At 43.2% G+C, this 22,227-nt stretch overlaps 1 protein-coding gene across 3 annotated transcripts in view; it reads left to right on the top strand.

Moving 5' to 3' along the window:
* The window catches only part of ctdp1 (CTD (carboxy-terminal domain, RNA polymerase II, polypeptide A) phosphatase, subunit 1), a 385,081-nt gene extending 363,133 nt beyond the window's left edge, over positions 1-21,948 (top strand). For all 3 annotated transcript variants that reach the window (XM_070888570.1, XM_070888569.1, XM_070888571.1), the window contains one exon: positions 21,005-21,948. In XM_070888570.1, coding sequence (XP_070744671.1) covers positions 21,005-21,140 — 136 coding nt within the window. In that variant the 3' untranslated portion in view covers positions 21,141-21,948. The remainder of the gene's footprint in view (positions 1-21,004) is intronic.
* The last annotated feature ends 279 nt before the right edge of the window (positions 21,949-22,227 follow it).

Below are 22,227 nucleotides of genomic sequence, written 5' to 3'. Positions count from 1 at the left end.
CTATGACCAGGGAGGCTCAGACTGAGAAGGCTTTAAGATTCTACCGAATTGCTAACTTCCCCAAGGTGCAGGGAGCAATAGACTGTACGCATAGCGATGCGGGAACCTTTTCAGGATGCAGAGGTTTTCAGGAACCGCAAGGGCAAATTATTATGGCAGTGAATGCTAAATTTCCGGGCAGCATCCATGATGCTCACATCCTGTGTGAAAGCACTGTATCTGACTTGTTTACTAATCAGCCACAAGGTCAATGCTGGATGCTTGGTGACAAAGGATATGGCCTCGCCATCTGGCTGATGACCTCCCCTGCGTGACACCCACACCAAAGCCGCGAAGCGATACAACAAGAGCCACAGAGCCACTCGCAATATCGTCGAGAAAAGCATTGGAGTGCTTAAGCAGCGCTTTAGATGCTTGGACCACTCAGGAGGCGAGCTCCAATACCACCCTGAGCAGATAGCTCAATTCGTGGTGGGGTGCTCCATGCTGCACAACCCCCTGGCTGTCAGGAGGGGACAAGAATTGCCAGAAGGGCAGTTCGCCTCAGGAGAGAGAGGATGAGGAGGTGGACGCTGACATTGGGCCACACAATGAAGCCATGCCCCCGCCCCCCTGTAGACTGCAGGAAAGGGCCCATGGTGGCTACATAGCTGCAAGACTCTTGCGTCAGGAGCTCATAAATGAGTGCTCTGTCTGAAAGAACGTTGGTGTTATTTACAAAGCTGACACACTGCAGGTCATACATCAATGGTGGTCATCACCTTGGTGACAGTTTGTTGATTCAAATTAAGTGTAATTATACCCTTTTATGTTAAGGAATCACCAGGGTGTAACGGTGCAGCTATCTGAGCCAATGCACAACAAGGTTATGTTAAATAAAAAACACTTAATCCGAACATTTGTCTGAAATCATAAGTATATCTGTAAAAACACCCCGCCCCAACCCACAACAAATTTATCACATCTACATTATTACAATGGTCCCCATTTCCAGCAAAACAGAACACAAATGCAAAACAAGAAGGTAGTCCCCTTGCCCCGATCTGGCCACCAAAATAGCAGCAGCAACCTAAAAATATGCCCTAGACAACACCTCCGCCCCCCCGCTTCTCCTCCCCACCTCTACCCCTTCCCCTCCTGACTCCAAGACGTCTGGCCGAGGAGCTCCTCAGGGGATGCTTCATTGGGGGAGGATGACAGCAGAACCATTGCTTGGACGGATACGGGAGAAGATGGTCCCGAGGTGGAAACGTGCTCCGAGCCAGAAGCAAGATGTTGCAAGACTCGAGGTGCTCAGAGCCCTCCCGGATGCTCTTCCTCCACTTAGGGCGGTCTTGGGCCAGGGATTCCCAGGTGCCGGTGAGGATGTTGCACTTTATCAAGGAGGCTTTGAGAGTGTCCTTGAAACCTTTCCATTGCCCACCTGGGGCTCGCTTGCCGAGAAGCGCGCTTGCTTTGGGAATCTCACATCGGGCATGTGGACAATGTGGCCTGTCCAACGGAGCTGGTCGTGTATAGTCAGTGCTTCGATGCTGGGGATGTTTGCCTGATCGAGAACACTGACGTTGGTGCGTCTATCATCCCAGTGGATTTGCAGGATCTTTCCTACATTATAAGAGTAATTACACTTTAAAAGTACTTAATTTGCTTGGGACGTCCTGAGGTCATGAAAGGCACTATATAAATGCAAGCTCTTTCTTTCTGTCTTGCTTTGTGAAATTTCTGGGAAGCTCCCATTTTTTTTTATATACGAGTTTCATCATCTCCCGGGCCACAATCAGAGGTTTCAATCCTTTCACTTACCCCTGAACAAAATACTTGTCTGTATTACTGTTTGTTTCTTTTAAAGATCCTTTTTCCATTGTTCTCTTCACCGGTCTCCCAACCTTCACCCTCCGTAAACTTAGCTCATTCAAAACACGTATTCTAACTTGCATCAAGTCCCGTTTACTCATCACCCCAGTGCTCGCTGACCTAGACTGATTCCCATTCCGGCAACGCCTTTCATTTAAAATTTTCATTCTTGTGTTCAAATTCCTCCACGGCCTCACCGCTCCCGATCTCTGTAACTCCTCCAGTCTTGCAACCCTCCAAGATCTCTGCACCCTTCAATTTTGGTCTCTGCTGCTTCCCTGATTTCCATCGCCTCACCATTGGTGGCCATGCCTTCAGTTGCCTAGGCCCTAAACTCTGGAAATCCCTCACTAAACCTCGTCGCCTCTCTATCTCTCTCCTCCTTCAAGACCCTCCTTAAGACCTACCTCTTTGACCAAGCTTTTGGTCACCTTTCCTAATATCTATTTGTGGCACGGTGTAAAATTTAGTCTGATAACGCTCCTGTGAAGCGCCTTAGGATGTTTTACTATGTTAATGGAGCTATATAAATTCAAGTTATTGTGAGGAACTAATATAGCAATGAAATGAATAAGTGCAAGAAACCTTGCAGTGAACCCAAACATGGCAAAGGAGCGCAGTGGCAAACTAAGGTGAAACTTAAGAGGATTGCGACATGTCCATGACGTATCACAGTAAACATGTTGCTGTGGATCAGTACAAGAAATAAACACCAGACTCAGCACCAGAAAGGACACGAGTGTTGCGATGAATCCATGTGAGAAATAAGGAATGATGCTCCACACGAGCCTCCTCCCATCCTGCGTCATCTCACCCTATCTTCCTAACAATATCGTCCTTGCAGCCAATTATATTGCCTCATGTTGGATGGCCAAGGCTGCTTTGAGACCAAGCAGGTCAGAAATTTTGAGCTTTGAATTGTGAAAAGCATTCCATTACAAGATGCATGCACACTTACCTTAAGTATGCTGCTAAACACTGCATGCAGTTTGACTCGCAAGATATCTATTTTAATACTGTGAATCTTCTATGGTTGTACATATAGAATATTTAGCCACTTTAGCTTAATCCAAAAGCAATTGAATACAGGTTAATCGATGATTATGTGTTATACATAGATTTTAAAACAACGCAGGCAGATGTTAAGCAGTTACAGCCTAAATATGCAAATCATTGTTGATTAGTCAAATGTTTCTTAACAGAACTGTCAAGTACTATGAAGTCATTATTAAGTTATTTGTTACAAAGCAAACAGCTCACAGAATGTTGTTATAATTCAATGAGTTTGAAACATTTAACTCTGGGTTTTGCTCCTATAAGCCATTTAAGAGTACAATTATTATTCTTGGTAACTTTTAAGTCTGATGGCATTTTGTATTTAAAGAAATAGAGCGCCTTTCACAACCACCGGGCGTCTCTAAGCTCTTTACAGCCAATGAAGTACTTTTTGAAGTGTAGTCACTGCTGTAATGTAGGAAATGCGGCAGCCACTTTGTGCACAGCAAGCTCCCACAAACAGCAATGTGATAATGACCAGATAATCTGTTTTAGTGATGTTTATTTGAGGGATAAATACTGGCCAGGGCACCGGGGATAACTCCCCTGCTCTTTTTCGAAATAGTGCCATGGGATCTTTTACGTCCACCTGAGAGGGTCTCGGTTTAACGTCTCATCCAAAAGACAGAAACTCCAATAGGCTGCGCTCCCTCAGCACTGCACCAGAGTGGCAGTGTAGATTTTGCGCTCAAGTCTCTGGAATGGGACTTGAACCCACAACCTTCTGACTCAGAGGTGAGTGTGCTACCCACTGAGCCACAGCTGACAATTTGACACTAGGAGACACCTCGGACTAGGTGAATTTGCAGTCTTCATGTGATTTCAGATTATTTTCAATGCCCAGCAGATTTTTTTTAAAGCATTGTGTTAAAGCTACTGTTACTGAGCATTTCTTGTTCTTACAAGGTGACAAATAGACTAACGATTTAGGCAAGAGCGAACTTCAAGTTCTTCGTACCCGTTTTGCTTATTTAGTACAAACAGGAGCTCAGTGAGTGATATTGTCCCACATTTTTCTGCCAAAAAAGCGGCGAGTTACCTGATTTGACTCTCATTCACCCTAGTTCCTTCTCCATCGTTCCTCTGATTCCTTTTCAATCCTTAAATCTTATTGGTTAAGGAGATATACTGTTGGTCCCCTCGTTCACCAAGGTCCCAGATGGCCCCGTTGTCGTCATTATCAGCTCACACTTCCAGCAACTTGCAGGGCAAAAACAGTTTGAGCTGAAGAATGGAAGAGAAAGTCTAACTTAATGGGGCTCCAAACAAACCTCTCCCACCCTATTTCATAGAACTCCATCAGCATATCCTTCTATTCCTTTCTCCCTCATCTACTTACCTAGCTTCTCCTTAACTGCATCTGTACTATTTGCCTCAGCCACTTCATGTGGTAGCAAATTCCATATTCTCAGCACTTTAGCTTGTGGTCTGGGTTTGGGTAATTGATCTCTTTATTCAATTGTAAAGAAAGCATTAGCCTTTGTCTAGCACTTTTCACATTCTCAGGCTGTCCCGAAGAGCTTGGCAACCAATGGGTTACTTTCTGAAGTGTGATCACTGTTGTATTTCAAGCAAATGCATCAGCCGATTCGTGCACAGCAAGAACACGCTTATAGCAAGTTAGATAAATAACCAGTTGATGTGTTTTGGTACCGTTGGTTGAGGGAGGCATTTTGGCCAGGCACGTTATGTACTCCGGCCTTTCTCAATTAGTGTTGTGGGATCTTTTATATCAGTTTAACATCTCACCTCAAGATCAGCACCTCAGACAATGCAGCACTCCATTTAAGTGCCAGCCTGCAATGTGCACAGACCTCCCCGTAAAAATTGAGAAAGGTCCCAGCCAGCCTGGTTGTGAATTTCCCATCATTCCCCACCATTGCTCAATCCACTGCACAGTATCAAAGGGGCAGATTTGGCACAACAGAAACAAATAAATTTAAAAAGTAGTTTTTTTTTAAAAACTGAGCTGACACTATGCTATGGTGGTGCCTTGGCAGCTTTTGTTGTGAGCTGCAGTTAATATGTTTCCTAACGATGCCAGTTACATACTGTCCTCAGTTAATTCTGCTTATGACTGTAATGCTACCGTTGCTCTGGATTATAAATCAGTTTTGGCTTGATCCCTTAATAAACTGTTTGTATTTCATAGAATGAAACAGCACAGAAGGAGGCCATTCGGCCTATCGTACCTGTGCCCGGCTCATGGAAGTAGTAAGTTGTGCTGTGCTGTGCCCCTGTTTCCGTATTTTCATCCAAAATTCTGCCAAATGGCAGATTTATGTCTATTGCTATTTATTCAGAGGCAATCAACTTGGGTATTTCATCAGCAGTGCCAAATTGTTAACTTAAATCTCTCCTCGGAAAACTTGTGCATTTTATAATCCATAGTTAAAGATATTACAGATCCAGCTGAGGAATTTATTGTGAATGGCCACGGGTGCTAGGCTGTAAATGGAAATACTTGTATTAATGTTATGCTATTTCATAATTCTGTGAAATATTTATATTGATTTGAACAGCTGCTAAAAAAAATTGTGTAATCTGATTTAGTTAAAAAGCATTTAGCAGCACACATTAACTTTACATCAAATAAAACACGTTATTTAGTCACCTCCATTAAAGCCAATATATTCTTCCATTGGATGCTAATCTCCTGAGGTGCATTAATGCAATAAAGTAGTAAGTAAAATTAATTTCAGGAACAAAGAAGAAATGTGTTTTTAAATAGGAGTAAATGGGGAATTAATAATGCAGAACATGGAAATGGCAGAGACGTTGAACAATATTTTGTATCGGCCTTCACAGTAGAAGACACTCAAAACATCCCAATAGTGGATAATCAAAGGGCTATATAGGGAGAGAGGAACTTAATACAATCACTATCACTAAAGAAGTAGTACTCGGTAAAATAATGGGACTAAAGGCAGACAAGTCCCCTGGATCAAAATTCCCTGGATTCTGGGGCGGTCCCAGCGGATTAGAAAACCGCAAATGTAACGCCCCTATTTAAAAAAAGAAGGTAGACAAAAAGCAGGAAACTATGGAGTCCATTATTAAAGAAGCCGTAGTGGGACATTTGGAAAAGCATAATTAATTAAGCAGAGTCAGCATGGTTTTATGAAAGGGAAATCATGTTTGACAAATTTGCTGGAGTTCTTTGTTGGATGTAATGAGCAGGGTGGATAAGGGGAACCAGTGGATGTGATGTATTTGGATTTCCAGAAGGCATTCAGTAAGGTGCCACATAAAAGGTTACTACACAAGATAAAATTTCACGGGGTGGTGGCAATATATTAGCATGGATAGAGGATTGGCTAACTAACAGAAAACAGAGAGTCGGGATAAATGGGTAATTTTCCGGTCGGCAAACAGTAACTAGTGAGATGCCGCAGGGATCGGTGCTGGGACCTCAATTATTTACAATCTATATTAATGACTTGGACGAAGGGACTGAGTGTAATGTAGCCAAGTTTGCTGATGACACAAAGATGGGTGGGAAAGCAAATTGTGAGGAGGACATAAAATCTGCAAAGGGATATAGACAGGCCAAGTGAGTGGGCAAAAATTTGGCAGATGGAGTATAATGTTGGAAAATGTGAGGTTATCCACTTCGGCAGAAAAAATAGAAAAGCAAATTATAATTTAAATGCAGAAAAATTGCAAAGTGCTGCAGTACAGAGGGTCCTGGGGGTCCTTGTGCATAAAACACAAAAAGTAACTTTGCAGGTACAGCAAGTAATTAAGAAGGCAAATGGAATGTTGGCCTTTATTGCAAGGGGGATAGAGTATAAAAGCAGAGAAGTCTGCTACAAGTGTACAGGTTATTGATGAGGCCACACCTGGAGTACTGTGTACAGTTTTGGTCTCCGTATTTAAGGAAGGATATACTTGCATTGGAGGCTGTTTAGAGAAGGTTCACTAGGTTGATTCTGGACATGAGGGTGGTTGACTTATGAAAGGTTGAGTAGGTTAGACCTATACTCATAAGAACATAAGAAATAGGAGCAGGAGTAGGCCATACGGCCCCCCTGAGCCTGCTCCGCCATTTAATACAATCAGCTGATCCGATCATGGACTCGGATCCACTTCCCTGCCCGATCCCCATAACCCCTTACTCCCTTATCGGTTAAGAAACCGTCTATTTCTGTCTTAAATTTATTCAATGACCCAGCTTCCACAGCTCTCTGAGGCAGCGAATTCCACAGATTTACAACCCACTGAGAGAAGAAATTCCTCCTCATCTCATTTTTAAATCGGCGGCTCCTTATTCTAAGATTAGTTCTAGTCTACCCTATCAATGGAAACATTCTCTATGCATCCACCTTGTCGAGCCCCTTCATAATTTTATACGTTTCACTAAGATCACACCTCATTCTTCTTAATTCCATCATAAATCCTCATAAATCAACCCCCTTATCCCCGGAATCAACCTCGTGAACCTTCTCTGAACTGCCCCAATGCAAGTATATCCTTTCTTAAATATGGAAGCCAAAACTGCACGCAGTATTCCAGGTGTGGCCTCACCAATCATCATCATCATCATAGGCAGTCCCTCGAACGAGGATGACTTGTTTCCACAAGAGTTCACAGATGTTTCAATGAAGGACCCAATGTTCCAGTCCTGAACTCCAATTGAGGGGGTGGAAGATGCCTGTGCGTGGATTTTTTTAACGTGTGGTGACCGTTGCACATCAGCCACCACACGGGCTAGACAAAGCTAGGCCTTTTTCCAGTGGCAATGGTTGAACCAGGACAACTGGAGACCTGCTCTGCTGCATGGACCTAGTGCACACGCATATCGCAGTGTGGGCTGGCCGTGCTGCCCCTGGGCCCTCGGCTCTTCTGTGCCCCGCACCCTCATTCGCCGCACCTTCACCCACGATGTTCCAGGGCCCGGTGCTCGAGCTCTATAGCCCTGACCTGCAGTGGTGTTCTTACACAGGTCGGGGCGGCCTCACCAATATCCTGTATAACTGTAGCAAGACTTCCCTGCTTTTATACTCCATCCCCTTTGCAGTAAAGGCCAAGATTCCATTGGCCTTCCTCATCACTTGCTGTATCTGCATACTAACCTTTTGTGTTTCCCAGGTTGGCAATCAGTAACTAGTGGGGTGCCGCAGGGGTAAGTGCTGGGAGCCCAACTATTTACAATCTATTTTAACGACTTGGATGAAGGGACCGAGTGTAATGTAGCCAAGTTTGCTGATGATACGAAGATGGGAGGAAAAGCAATGTGTGAGGAGGATGCAAAAAAATAGGACCCCCAGGTCCCACTGTACTGCAGCACTTTGCAATTTTTCTCCATTTAAATAACAACTCGCTCTTCGATTTTTTTCTGGCGAAGTGCATAACCTCACACTTTCCAACATTATACTCCATCTGCCAAATTTTTGCCCACCCACTTAGCCTGCCTATGTCCTTTTACAAACTTAGCTACATTACGCTCGGTCCCTTCATCCAAGTCGTTAAAATAGATTGTAAATAGTTGGGCTCCCAGCACTGACCCCTGCGGCAGCACACTAGTTACTGATTGCCAACCCGAGAATTAACCATTTATCCCGACTCTGTTTTCTGTTAGTTAGCCAATCCTCTATCCATGCTAATATATTACCCTCAACCCTGTGAACTTTTATCTTGTGCAGTAACCTTTTATGTGGCACCTTGTCAAATGCCTTTTGGATACACCACATCCACTGGCTTCCCTTTATCAACCCTGTTCGTTACATCCTCAAAGAATTCCAGCAAATGTGTGAAACATGACTTCCCCTTCAAATCCATGCTGACTCTGCCTGACTGAATTATGTTTTTCTAAATGTCCTGCTGCTGCTTCTTTAATAATGGACTCCAACATTTTCCCAACCACAGATGTTGGGCTAACTGGTCTATAGTTTCCTGATTTTTTTGTCTGCCTCCTTTTTTAAATAGGGGCGTTACATTTGCAGTTTTCCAATCTGCTGGATCTCCCAAGAATCCAGGGAATTTTGGTAAATTACAACCAATGCATCCACTATGCCTGAAGCAACTTTTCTTAAGACCCTAGGATGCAAGCCATGAGGTCCAGGGGATTTATCCAACTTAGTCCCATTATCTTACTGATTACCACTTCCTTAGTCCCTCCCCCCCCCCCCCCCCCCCCCCCCCCTCAAAGCCCCTTGAGTATCCACTGCTGGGATATTTTTAGTATCCTCTACCGTAAAGACTGATACAAAATACTTATTCAGAGTTTCTGCCATCTCCATGTTCCCCATCACTAATTCCCCGATCTCATCCTCTAAGGAACCAACATTTACTTTAGCCATTCTTTTCCTTTTTATATACCTGTAGAAACTCTTGCTATCTATTTTTATATTTCGTGCTAGTTTACTTTCATAGTCAATCTTCCCTTTCTTGATCATTTCTTTAGTCGTTCTTTGCTGGCTTAGAAAAGCTTCCTAATCTTCTGTCCACCCACTAGTTTTGGCCACTTTGTATGCCCTTGTTTTTAATTGGATACCATCCTTTATTTCTTTAGTTAGCCACGGATGGCTTTCTTTTCTCTTACACCCTTTTCTCCTCACTGGAATATATTTTTCTTGAGAGTTCTAAAATATCTCCTTAAATGTACACCATTGTTCATCAACTGTCCTACACTTTAATCTCTTTTCCCAGTCTTTTAGCCAACTCTGCCCTCATACCTTTGTAGTCTCCTTTATTTAAGCTTAGTACGCTGGTTTGAGATCCAACTTTCTCACCCTCCATCTGAATTTGAAATTCAACCATGCTATGATCACTCATTCCAAGGGGATCCTTTACTAGGAGATTGTTTATTAATCCTGTCTCATTACACAGGACCAGATCCAATATAGCCTGCCCCCTGGTTGGTTCCGTTACAAACTGCTCAAGGAACCCGTCCCTTATGCACTCTATGAACTCTTCCTCAAGGCTACCCTGACCAATTTGATTTGTCCAATCAATAAGGAGGTTAAAATCACCCATGATTATTGCTGTTCCCTTTTTACAAGCCCCCACTATTACTTGGTTTGTACTCCGACCAACAAAGTTGCTACTGTTAGGGGGCCTGTAGACTATGCCCACCAGTGACTTTTTCCCCTTATTATTCCTTATCTCCAACCAAACTGTTTCAACATCCTGATCATTTGAGCCAATATCGTTTCTCACTATTGCAGTGATTCCATCCTTAATCAACAGAGCTACCCCAACTCCTTTTCCTTTCTATCTGTCCTTCCGAATTGTCAAGTACTCCTGAATGTTTAGTTCCCAGTCCTGGTCACCTTGCAACCATGTCTCTGTTTATGGCTACCAGATCATACCCATCATACTCAATGGAGTTCAGAAGCATGAGAGGTGATCTTATCAAAACATATAAGGTAATGAAGGGGCTAAACGAGGTGGATGCAGGGAGGATATTTCCACTCATAGAGGAAACTAAAACTAAAGGCATAGTCTCAGAATAAGGAGCCACCCATTTAAAACTGAGATGAGGAGAAATTTCTTCTCTGAGGGTTGTAAATCTATGGAATTCTCTGTCCCAGAGAGCTGTGGAGGCTGGGTCATTGAACATATTTAAGGTGGCGATAGACAGATTTTTGAGCGATACGGGAATGAAGGGTTATGGGGAGCGGACAGGGAAGTGGAGCTGAGTCTATGATCAGATCAGCCATGATCTTATTGAATGGTGGAGCAGGCTCGAAGGGCGAGGTGGCCTACTCCTGCTCCTCCTATTATGTTCTTATGTAATTCATCAGTATTATGTAACTCGTGATTTCAACAGTGATTTAATCATGCTCAGCCCGTTCATTAGTTCTGGTGCATGGATCCAGCCCACTGCCTCAGAATATCGAGGTTCCCTTCATGCCCAATTTTATGTATTGAAACTCTGGAGCCTAACACTGCAGGGTGATGGGACTTGTAGCGCACACGCCAACAATTGTCCACACACTGCGTTATCACTCGAAGCTGGGCTGTGGCGAGAAGTATTGAGTCGAGGCGCAAGTGCCTCCCACAGGGAAGAGGAAGAAATTTGAAGCACGAGTCTCTTTAGCCCACTCCGATGCAGCTCCAGCAGCCGGTGTCGGATGGCATTGGTGGGTGACTGAGTGAAGGTTACCCAGCCCGGCCACAAAATTAGCCAACGCTAATTATTTTTTCCATATCTTCACTATTTACTGTAATACAGAACCTACAGGAATAGCACAGTGATTAGATTATTTTGGAAAGGAAAGGGTTATTCTGCCCAACCCCTCACCTTCCTGCCTTCTCACCATATTCATCTATCATCTCCTTTTCCAGAAATACATCTCATTGTCTCTTGAACCCATTTATGTTGCTTGGTCCAAAGTCCTTTTCTGTTCGACTCTTTATGTAAAGTAGTGTTTCCTAAATTGCCCATTTAATCCTAATTTTTAAATGATGCTTTCTATTCTCTTTAAAACCTTTGTCAGTGTGAGCAATTGGTCTGGATCAGTTTTTTCAATTCTCTTCAGAAAATCTAAAAACTTCAATGAGGTCAAGGTCACTCTTCTAATGTTAACATCCCAGCCTCCTTAACCTTTCCTCATAATTTAGGTTCTTGACATTGTGTATGATTGTTGCTGTCCTTTACCATACTCTCTCAAGGACCAAAATATCCTTCCGATAATTTAGGACCAGTACTCAACCCAGGTCATGAAAGGCGCGAGATAAATGCAAGTCTTTCTTTTTCTTTTCTTTTCTCACTTAACAACAATGGTATTATTTACCGTGCACTCATTTGATGACATCGATCTTTTTGTCCACAATACGTCTGCCTCCTATTCCCGATTTAGATAGTACGTCATTCTGTCATGCTTCCCCCTCTTGATTGCATACCAATTATTTAACGTTTGTCTACATTTGGTTTTTAGTTTCTCAAAAGATCCAAATCCAAATGCTGTTTAATACTTGACTGGAAATAGATTTAATACTGAATACATTGTTTCAACACACTTATCACATTTCCAATTCATGTAGATGTAGTATTATAGTCTTGTTATTGATTATTTTGTTTGGAAGATCGGCTTCACTGATGAAAAGCAATAGCATTGTTGCCTCATTGTCTTATATGATACCAAGTTTAGTAATGTGGAATATTTAATAGCTATTCTCAGAGAAAACCAGCTATTGAGGGGTGATGGATAACATTGAAGCTCTAACCCATTGTGCCATGGAGTTATAGGACAAAGGTTTCCTGCCCCCAAAATCTGTTTCTGATCTCAGCTGTCACAGGGAGGCATCGAACAGAGGCCGGCCTCCCTGCCTGGGAGTCACCTTTAACCCCAATTCCATGCCTTCTAATGGCCTGATTTTCAATACCATTGTTGTTAAGTGAGAAAAGAAAAAGAAAGACTTGCATTTATCTCGCGCCTTTCATGACCTCGAGAGTCCCAAGGCCAACTTTATAGCCAACTTTTGAAGTGTAGTCACTGTTGTAATGTAGGAAACAGGCAGCCAATTTGCGTACAGCCAGCTCCCACAAACAGCAATATGATAATGATCAGATCATCTGTTTTAGTGATGTTGATTGAGGGATAAATATTGGCCAGGACACTGGGGGAGGACTCCCCTGCTCCTCTTCGAAATAGTGCCATGGGATCTTTTAGGTCCACCTGAGAGAGCTGACGGGGCCTCGGCTTAACGTTTTATCCGAAAGATGGCACCTCCAACAGTTCAGCATTCCCTCAGCATTGCGCTGGAGTATCAGCCTAGATTTTGTGCTCGTCTCTGGAGTGGGTGGTACCTACTGAGCCACAGCTGATACAAGGCCTGGGAGAAAGTCACCTGTTCACTGTCTTGGGTGTGGTGCATGAAGATCTTGAAAACGAAAATGGAAGACTACAAAAAAATGGACAAGAAGCCTTTTTATTTTAATGCCTCTCTAGAGCTAGATGTAATACAAAGATGGGAAGTTACCTAATTACTGTGTCCTTCAATGTCTCACTGAACGTTGTTGGTTCGACCAACTTGCGTTTTTTGTTGAAATATCACTCTTGAATAGCAACTTGGCTGTAACGCATTTTGAAAATAAAATAACATAGCAACGTTGTTCTAAAGTGAACCATCTCGATGTCTCCTTTTTAATAGGCTTGACCTCATAAATAGCCAGGATACCCGAGTCAAAATCGGTTCACTGTCACTCTCATACAGTTTGTGCTTAATTGTGTTTCTAGTAAAGGTATTCTCTCATATTTTCAGTGAATATGCCCCCATTCAGTGATAGATTTATAATTTCTTTGAAAAATAATAAAATGTATTTATGTAGGTTTAACCATTACGATCAAATATTTTGGGAAATTGCCTCCAACAAATGGAAACGGACTATGAACCTAACGTGGTTTTAAAAGCTGTCACGGAAATAGTGTATTTAAATGTATGGCTATGAAATACATGGTGACAAATGTTGGTTTAAGACATCAAAAGCTACAGAAATTAGTTGTGTTGTGTTTCATTTCCTTAAGGATTAAGGCAGTGCTCCATAATAATGAAAAGCATTCAAAATCTGTAGCGTGTTGATCCGAGACTCTGCTGGCAATTTAAGTCTTTTCACGTACTTGGAGTTAGGATTTGAGTTTGCCCAATTGCCCTTGTTTGAGTCTTCCTTCTTGCCCTGTGAGGTGGCACAAAGTCGACCCCAGTTGCTCTTCACCCCTCTCTCCATTGAAACGCACATGGGAAGGAGGGGGTAAGTTCGAGAACTAGTCGCCCCAAATTCCTCTTGGGTAACTCCTTGCCAACTGTAGTGATAGAGATGTGGGTGTGCAAGGCATGCCTCGAGACCCATTGTCTTGGCTGGGGAAGTTTTAAGATGCTGCAGGAATACTGCAGAAAAGTGGGGGCTGTCATGAATTCTTAAATATCTAGGAAGAGAGCCCAATTCAGAATGTTTTTTTACTGATCTGCCAAATGCAAAAATTCTTTGTGCTGATAAATTGCCCAAAAAAATGAACTCTAATCAATGTAAAAAAAAACCTGCTCAATACATTGACGAAATAAGAATGCTAGTGTGAATGTGAAACTATATTTATTTGAGCCATTTATTTTTCACTGGTATTTGTGATTTGTTCATTGAGCTTTCGATCACACATCAGCAGAATAACTAAGACCGCCTATTTCCACCTCTAACATTGCCCATCTCCGTCCTTGCCTCAGCCATGCTTTTGTTACCTCGAGACTTGACTCTTCCATTGCACTCCTGGCTGGCCTCCCACATTCTACCCTACCTAAACTAGAGGTGATCCAAAACTCATCTGCCCGTGTCCTAACTTGCACCAAGCCCTGCTTACCCATCACCCCTGTGCTCGCTGACCTACATTGGCTTCCGGTTAAGCAATGCCTCGAATTCAAAATTCTCATCCTTATTTTCAAATCCCTCCATGGCCTTGCCCCTCTCTATCTCTGTAATCTCCTCCAGCCCCACAACCCCGCAAGATGCCTGCGCTCCTCTAATTCTGCACTCTTGAGCATCCCTCATTATAATAACTTAACTATTGGTGGCTGTGCCTTCTGTTGCCTAGGCCCCTAGCTCTGGAACTCGCTGCCTAAACCTCCCCGCCTCTCTACCTCTCTTTCCTCCTTCAAGATGCTCCTTAAAACATATTTCTCTGTGCTAATTTCTACTTGTGCAGTTCGGTGTCAAATTTGTAACTGATAATACTCCAGTGAAGCTACTTTGGATGTTTCACTATGTTAAAGGTGCTATATAAATACAAGTTGTTGTTTAACTAGCTGTCCGACCTGAAAATGATTTGACAGACATCATGGGCTGGGCTATTACCCAAATGTCGCCCATTTCACCTTAAAAGTGGAAAGTTGGCCTGGAACATCACCCAAAGATTGCCGGCCCAACTTTCGGCACACAAGAATTTCACATCGCCGAGGTGATCGCCCACCGCAACTTTCACCACATCGCTCGCACATCGCCGGGCTGATCGCTCACCGAGAAGATCGCTGGAGAAAAGCTGCTCCTGACTGGCACTGTTCGGCAGGACTCGGCACTACGGATACCATTTTGAACGTCGGAGGAAGTGAGAGGCTGCTTGAAGAAGGGGCTTATCAGGATAATTAATTTGTGAGTTACATCTGCTCACATTTCTATTTATTGAGGACAAAGTTTTGGGCATTTATAGCAATAGTGATGGGGTCTATAACTTCTCTACCATTATTGGTGAATAATTACATGCTGTAAACTGAAGATGGGTTTATTGAAGAGCATGTGCCCAATCAAAGAGATGGCAGACTGATGCGGAGGAGGATACCTTACACCCAACGAACTTACAGGGAAAAGCAATCATACCTGAACTTGTCTAATAACACGTGCCTTAGGAAGCTGCACTTCCGAAAGGAGGTCATCGCTGAGATATGCCAGCTCATCAAGGTAGACCTGCAGCCTACCAGCACCATCAGGACCACACTGCCTGTTGAGGTAAAGGTTACTGCGGCACTTTCTTTCTATGCATCGGGCTCCTTTCGGCCTCAGCTGGCGACATTTGTGGTATCTCTCAGCACGCCACACATTGCTCCGTTTGACAGGTGACTAAAGCCCTATACGCTCGCAGGATGGACTTTATAAGCTTCCCTATGACCAGGGAGGCACAGACTGAGAGGGTTTTGGATTTCTCGAGGTACAGGGAACAATAGACTGTACGCACATCGCCCTGAGAGCCCCTTTACAGGGTGCGGAGGTGTTTCGTAACCGAAAGGGATGCCACTCCCTGAATGTGCAGCTCGTTGTCAACCACAACCAAATAATCATGGCAGTAATTGCTAATTTTCCAGGCAGTATCCATGATGCGCACATCTTGCGCGAGAGCACTGTCTCTGACATGTTTAACAGTCAGCCACAAGGTCATGGTTGGATGCTGGGAGATAAAGGATATGGCCTTGCCAGCTGGCTCATGACCCCCCCCCCCCCCCCCCCCTCGTAATCCCCAGTCAGAAGCCGAGAAGCGCTACAACGAAAGTCATTTCGCTACACGCAATATCGTCGAAAAGACAATTGGAGTGCTGAAGCAGTGCTTCAGATGCCTGGACCACTCTGGAGGCAGCCTACAATACCACCCTGACCAGGTCGCTGAGTTTATTGAGGTGTGCTGCATGTTGCATAACGTAGCTATAAGGAGAGGACAACAATTGCCAGATGGGGCTGCAGATCCACCTCAGGAGAGAGGACAAGAGGATGACAAGGACCTTGGGGAGGACAATCAGCCTGGCGATGCACCCATGTCCCCCTGCAAGACTGGGAAAGCCCCATGGGAGTTACGCAGCTGCAAAACTCTTGCATCAGCAGCTCATAAGTGAACGCTTTGCATGAACTTACATTGGGGAGAGTTACAGTTACGGAAAGACAACAGTTGCCGTTGCGTTACGTTTCATCCTTGACTGGCCTGGCCATTGTTTTCTAATAATTGTATTCATGTTTTACCTTACCTTACGTTAATATCTGACACTTCACAACAATTTAAAATGCAATAAAAAATGTTAATAATTGAACAATGTAACTTTTTTTTTAAACTGTAACCACCCCCCACCCCCAACAGTCACCCAACAATAAATTTAAAAAGCAACAACAATAAGAACAATATAACAACAATAATAACCCCCCCCACCCCCCCCTACCTGCGCCACGTTTCCCTCCAGATCTTAATAAACCCCCGTTGCAATCAGGTAACGGGACCAGGATGACTTGCAGTAGGTGACCTCAAGGCCTGGTGCTGTGGGGGTGGTGACAGTGGCAGAATTGTTTCAGGGAGTGGAGGAGGAGAAGATGTTTCAGATTAAACAACTTCCGAGTCAGAAGGAAGTTCTTCTTCCTGACTCACATCTGTGCTGGCAGTTGGTGGGACAGCACCTTGGGGTGCAGTGGCGTCTCCCGACAGTATCATATGTCGCAAGGCATGGATGGCGGCGGTCTGTTGACGCATTTCCCTGATCATCTGCTGCATATCCTCTGATATGCGAGCAGACATCCTGCCAATGTTCCCCGTCAACCCACCAAATGCCTGGAGGAGCTTGCGACATCGTGATGCTCTCCATGCACAGTCTGTACATGCCCTCGATTCGATCTGCCCGTCGCGGCGCGTGCTGACCTCGCTGACTCGACCTCTGTGGAGTCGCCTGCTGCAAGACACTTGGGCCCGCTACTACTTCTGTCGAAGACGACAATGAAGTAGCCACAGGTACAACATCTACAGGGATGCAAGGGGCATCCTCCTCCATTTTCATAACTTCCTCCTCTGGCTTGGTGGTCTTCTCCTCTTCAGCACCTGTGGCGATGACCACCTGCATTGGGGCAGGTGCAGGTGTGGCCTCCCTATGTGCCTCTGGAGCTGTGTGACCTGCAAAACACAGTTGAGCTTATTAGAACAGAAGGGTACACATGATTCTTGCACTGCGCTGGCATACGTAGGAGGAGCAGCATTACTACAATAAATGTGACCCAGGGACGTTACATATTAATGCATCATATGATATACATATGGTTGTACATCTAAGTGGAATTCACTGCCCCAGAGAGCTGTGGAGGCTGGATCAGTGATTATATTTGAGTTGGAGATAGACAGAATGATAAGGGAGTGAACAGGGAAGTGGAGCTGAGCCCTACGTCAGATCAGCCATGATTTTACCAAATGGCGGAGTAGGCTCGAGGGGCCAGATGGCCTGCTCCTGCTCCCATTTCTTATGTTCTTATGCTGTTAACCTGAGAATAGCACAGAAGCTGCATGCATAACATGACATAATTCCCCCCCCCCCCCACCCCCCAAAGCCCCTTGACTATCCACTGTTGGGATAGTCATTCTTTGCTGGCTTTTAAAAGCTTCCCAATCTTCTGTTCTCCCACTAGTTTGGGCCAGTTTGTATGCCCTTGTTTTTAATTGGATACCGTCCTTTATTTCTTTAGTTAACCATGGGTGGCTATCTTTTTTTTTACACCCTTTTCTCCTCACTGGAATATATTTTTCTTGAGAGTTGTGAAATATCTCCTTAAATATACGCCACTGTTCATCAACTATTTTCCCAGTCCACTCTAGCCAACTCTGTCCTCATACCTTCACAGTCTCCTTTATTTAAGCTTAGTATGCTGGTTTGAGATCCAACTTTCTCACCCTCTATCTGAATTTGAAATTCAACCATGCTATGATCACTCATTCCAAGAGGATCTTTTACTAGGAGATTGTTTATTAATCCTGTCTCATTACACAGGACCAGATCTAAGATAGCCTGCCCCCTGGTTGGTTCCGTTACATACTGCTCAAGGAACCCATCCCTTTATGCACTCTATGAACTCTTCCTCAAGGCTACCTGGACCAATTTGATTTGTCCAATCAATATGGAGGTTAAAATCACCAATGATTATTGCTGTTCCCTTTTCACAAGCCCCCACTATTACTTGGTTTATACTCCGACCAACAAAGTTGCTACTGTTAGGGGGCCTGTAGACTATGCCCACCAGTGACTTTTTCCCCTTATTATTCCTTATCTCCACCCAAACTGTTTCAACATCCTGATTATTTGAGCCAATATCGTTTCTCACTATTGCAGTGATTGCATCCTTTATCAATAGAGCTACCCCACATTTTGCGCACAGCAAGCTCCCACAAACAGCAATGTGATAATGACCAGATAATCTGTTTTTTAGTGATGTTTATTGAAGGATAAATATTGGCCAGGACACCAAGGATAACTCCCCTGCTCCTCAAAATAGTGTCATAGGAGCTTTTACATCCACCTGAGAGACGGGGCCTCGCCTTTATATCCCATCCACAAAACAGCGTCTCCAACAGTGCAGCACTCCCTCAGTACTGCACTGAAGTGTTAGTCTAGATTATGTGCCCAAGTCTCTCAAGTGGGACTTGACCCTCAATCTTCTGCCTTGGAGGTGAGAGTGCTACCCACTGAGTCATGGCTGACACTATTGGACAAAACTGCTTTACGAACATGGCTGACATTTTTCTGAGCCATTGAAAAGCAACAGCAATAAAGTTCTTCTGTATATGATGACTCACAAAGTGTGCACATTTCTTCAGTTTTATAGTGATAATGAGGCAGCATCCTGTCATGAAATGTTACACGCCATTTATATTCAATTCTGGATCAAGCAATTCAGGTTGATCCTGGATCACCTAAAGTGAGATAAAAGAATGCATGAAGCATTTAACTTACACTACAGCCTGTAGTAGGTTTCTTGTGACATGGCTCAAGGATTAGTCTGGGACATGAAGTGCACTCTTTGACGTTTATTGTGGTCCCACTGCAGCCTAAACATGACTGGTTCAACCATCACTGTAATACTAATAAAACACGAGCAAAATAGTACATGAATGCCGTGTTTAAGAGACAAGTAACTTTGTTCTTCCCTTCCTCTTATTTCTGGTCATTTATTATTTTTTGCTCTATCTCCCATGATGTACTTACAGCTTTTGTGTTAAATGCAAAGACTTCCGCCAAGAAATTGGGGCCTTTATCGCCACCCATTATTGGGGCAAAAAATGGCAGCCAATGCTCTGCTGTCGGTAGGTCCCGCAGCGGCTGCCATTTTTGAATGGCCAGCAGCTCTTCTGCTATCAGTGATCGCTAAAAGCATCTAGATAATGCCATACTGAAAGACCTAATGTATATTTGTAATACTACTATTGAAATTCTCGTTAATATTAAGCGTTCACTACACAACCACTTATGCAAATACAGTTTTCTTGCCCTCGGACACTTCACCGAATGGCACAGCTAACAGGCCAGAGGAGCTGATTTGACAGAAGGGCAGAAATTTATTCTAAATCTGGCAGGTGTTTGAACACTTGGACATGATAATAGTTTAAAAAATGATTCATTCATTGTCAACATCTGTAAAGCCTGATAATAGATTAGCTAAGTGTTTCCTTTAAACCCAAAGGCAGGTCTGGAATAGAAGAAATAATTTGGCTGTGATAAACTTTAATTTTCCTGCACATTTCAATGAAATGCAGGGTAATTAATATATCATTAGGTTTCTTGTTTTCTGATTTGAAATAGTGTATTAATTGGGCCATTTAATATATGTGCCACCTGTACTTTGTGTCTGTTTATCAGATTTTCTTGTATGACAAAAGTATTAAAGTCTAGACTTGTTATTTGAAATAATAGCACCATTTGTACGTTCCCCCATTTCAAGAGATAGCTAAGTTGGTAACATGGCATATAATCTGAGTGAGCAACTATCCCCAAGTGTAATTATTTTTCTGCTAGTGTTGAAGCATGTTTCAGACTAATCCTTTGGAAGAGTTTGTTTTATTGATGTAGGGATTCCCATGGCCAGAAAAAAAACAGCATTGAATCAACAAATGAACAGTATTAAAGCACCATCTGTGCTTAAATAGGTCCCGCCCGTAACGAATGATGGAGTAAAGAAATCAAATTATTTTTTTCCACCTGTATTGCAGATGAAATTTGCAGTTGGAAATGATAACAGCTCATTGTATTCTCGTGAAGACGACTTGTATAACTGTATAGTTTAAGGGATAACTCGCGAGTTCCGTGATCTTGGTCTTTTCTCTCTCTCCCTCTTGTACACACTCAACAACAACTTGCATTTATATAGCTTCTTTAACGTAGTAAAATGTCCCAAGGTGCTGCAGAGGAGCACTATCAAACAAAAGTTGATACTGAGCCATATAAGGAGATTTTAGAACAGGTGACCAAAAGCTTGCTCAAAGTGGTAGATTTTTAAGGAGCGTCTTAAAAGAGGAGAGTGAGGTAGAAAGACTCATGAAATAAACTGCTTGGTTAATTTTTACTGTAGCCAATTAATTGTGTGTCCTCTGCTGATTAATCTTTTTGACATCGCAATTTTACCCCTTTATTAAGCAGTAATTATAAATGCACAACTTAACCTGTATGAAGAAAGATAGACATAACCGCATAAGTGGATGCTGATTACCCTGACAGTCTGTGACCTTGTTGATATGAAGTCAGTACACACTTTCTGTGGGTAGTTTTGTGCCTATCTATATTTCTCTCACACTGAGCTCTCGAAAATTAACAGCCAGAAAGAAACAAATGTTTTTTTTTCCCTCTCAATAACGTGGTGTGTTTTCTGTTATTGAAGGGGACACAAGCGAAAGTTGGAAGATGATGGAGCAGGCAGCGATTCCAGCAAGCTCTCTAGCAACGAAGATGACAGCAGTTCAGAAGCTGACGAAATGGCAGCTGCGCTTGAAGCCGAGCTGAATGATTTTATTTGAAGCAGCTGTTTGTAAACAATTGACTTAATGTAACAGATCTCAGACTTTTAACAGAAGACCCTGGAATGTTGTACATTTTTTGCCAATCTGTAGGATCATTATGCCAGAATCAGTAACCAGATTTCAAAATGAAACTTCTTGCGCGCATTCTTTTTACAAGGGAACAAAATTGCTGGGGTTGTTTTTCTTGTTTTAAATGTAAAAATGTGGGGTGGGGTGGGGACGGGGTGGGAGGGCCATTTCTGGAATGTAGTGGTATACAGTAGATTGGTGTGTCAAGCCAAAGAATAGGGATCATCGAGGCAGTGAGTCCCATTTGTTGACCAATGCCCGAGAGCAAAAACTTTGTGATCTGTTAACATTAAGTAAATTCTTCATTGACCCTTTTATGGAGGGGACGTTACTGTGGACATGACTAACTGAGTGTTCTGGGAAGGGTGGGGATTCGGGATACAGTGATTTGATTCAGTAAATAGTTTGTTGCATTTCATGGTTTTAAAACAAAGTTGTATTACAGACTAGTTGGGTTCTTCAGAAGAACATTGTGTAGATTTTTATTCTAAACTTCTGTGTAACTAGGGATCTTGGCACAGTGTGCTGTGTAGTCCTCAACTGCCATAAGCTGCCCCCCCCCCCCCCCCAAATCCATTTTCTCTTTCATGCAGTAAAGTAATGCTAGGATTTCCTAGTTAAGGATTTTATTTTTCTTTGTTTGCAGGACTGATGTAAAGTTTTTGTATATTCAATTTCATATTTGACACACTGAAAATTTCTTTCATTAAATAAAGATTTAAAAAATTATTTTGTACATGTTGTGCAGGTGACTTTTTTTATTCCGACGGTACTGGGTTGATTCAATAAATCATAGAATCATAGAAATTTACCTCACAAAGGAGGCCATTCGGTCCTATCTTCCTCAATTTTGCTTTTGTTTCAATTCCTGCAGTTCATTATTGACGGTCAGAATTACATAGAATTTACAGCCCAGCCACAGACCATTGGGCCCAACCAGTCCATGCTGGTGTTTGTGCTCCACAACCGCCTCCTCCCACCCCTCTTCATCGCACCCTATCACCATATCCTTCTA

This window comes from Pristiophorus japonicus, chromosome 1 (genome assembly GCF_044704955.1).
Source record: "Pristiophorus japonicus isolate sPriJap1 chromosome 1, sPriJap1.hap1, whole genome shotgun sequence".
Classification (NCBI taxonomy): domain Eukaryota; kingdom Metazoa; phylum Chordata; class Chondrichthyes; family Pristiophoridae; genus Pristiophorus; species Pristiophorus japonicus.
This window is presented reverse-complemented; position numbering and strand designations above follow the sequence as displayed.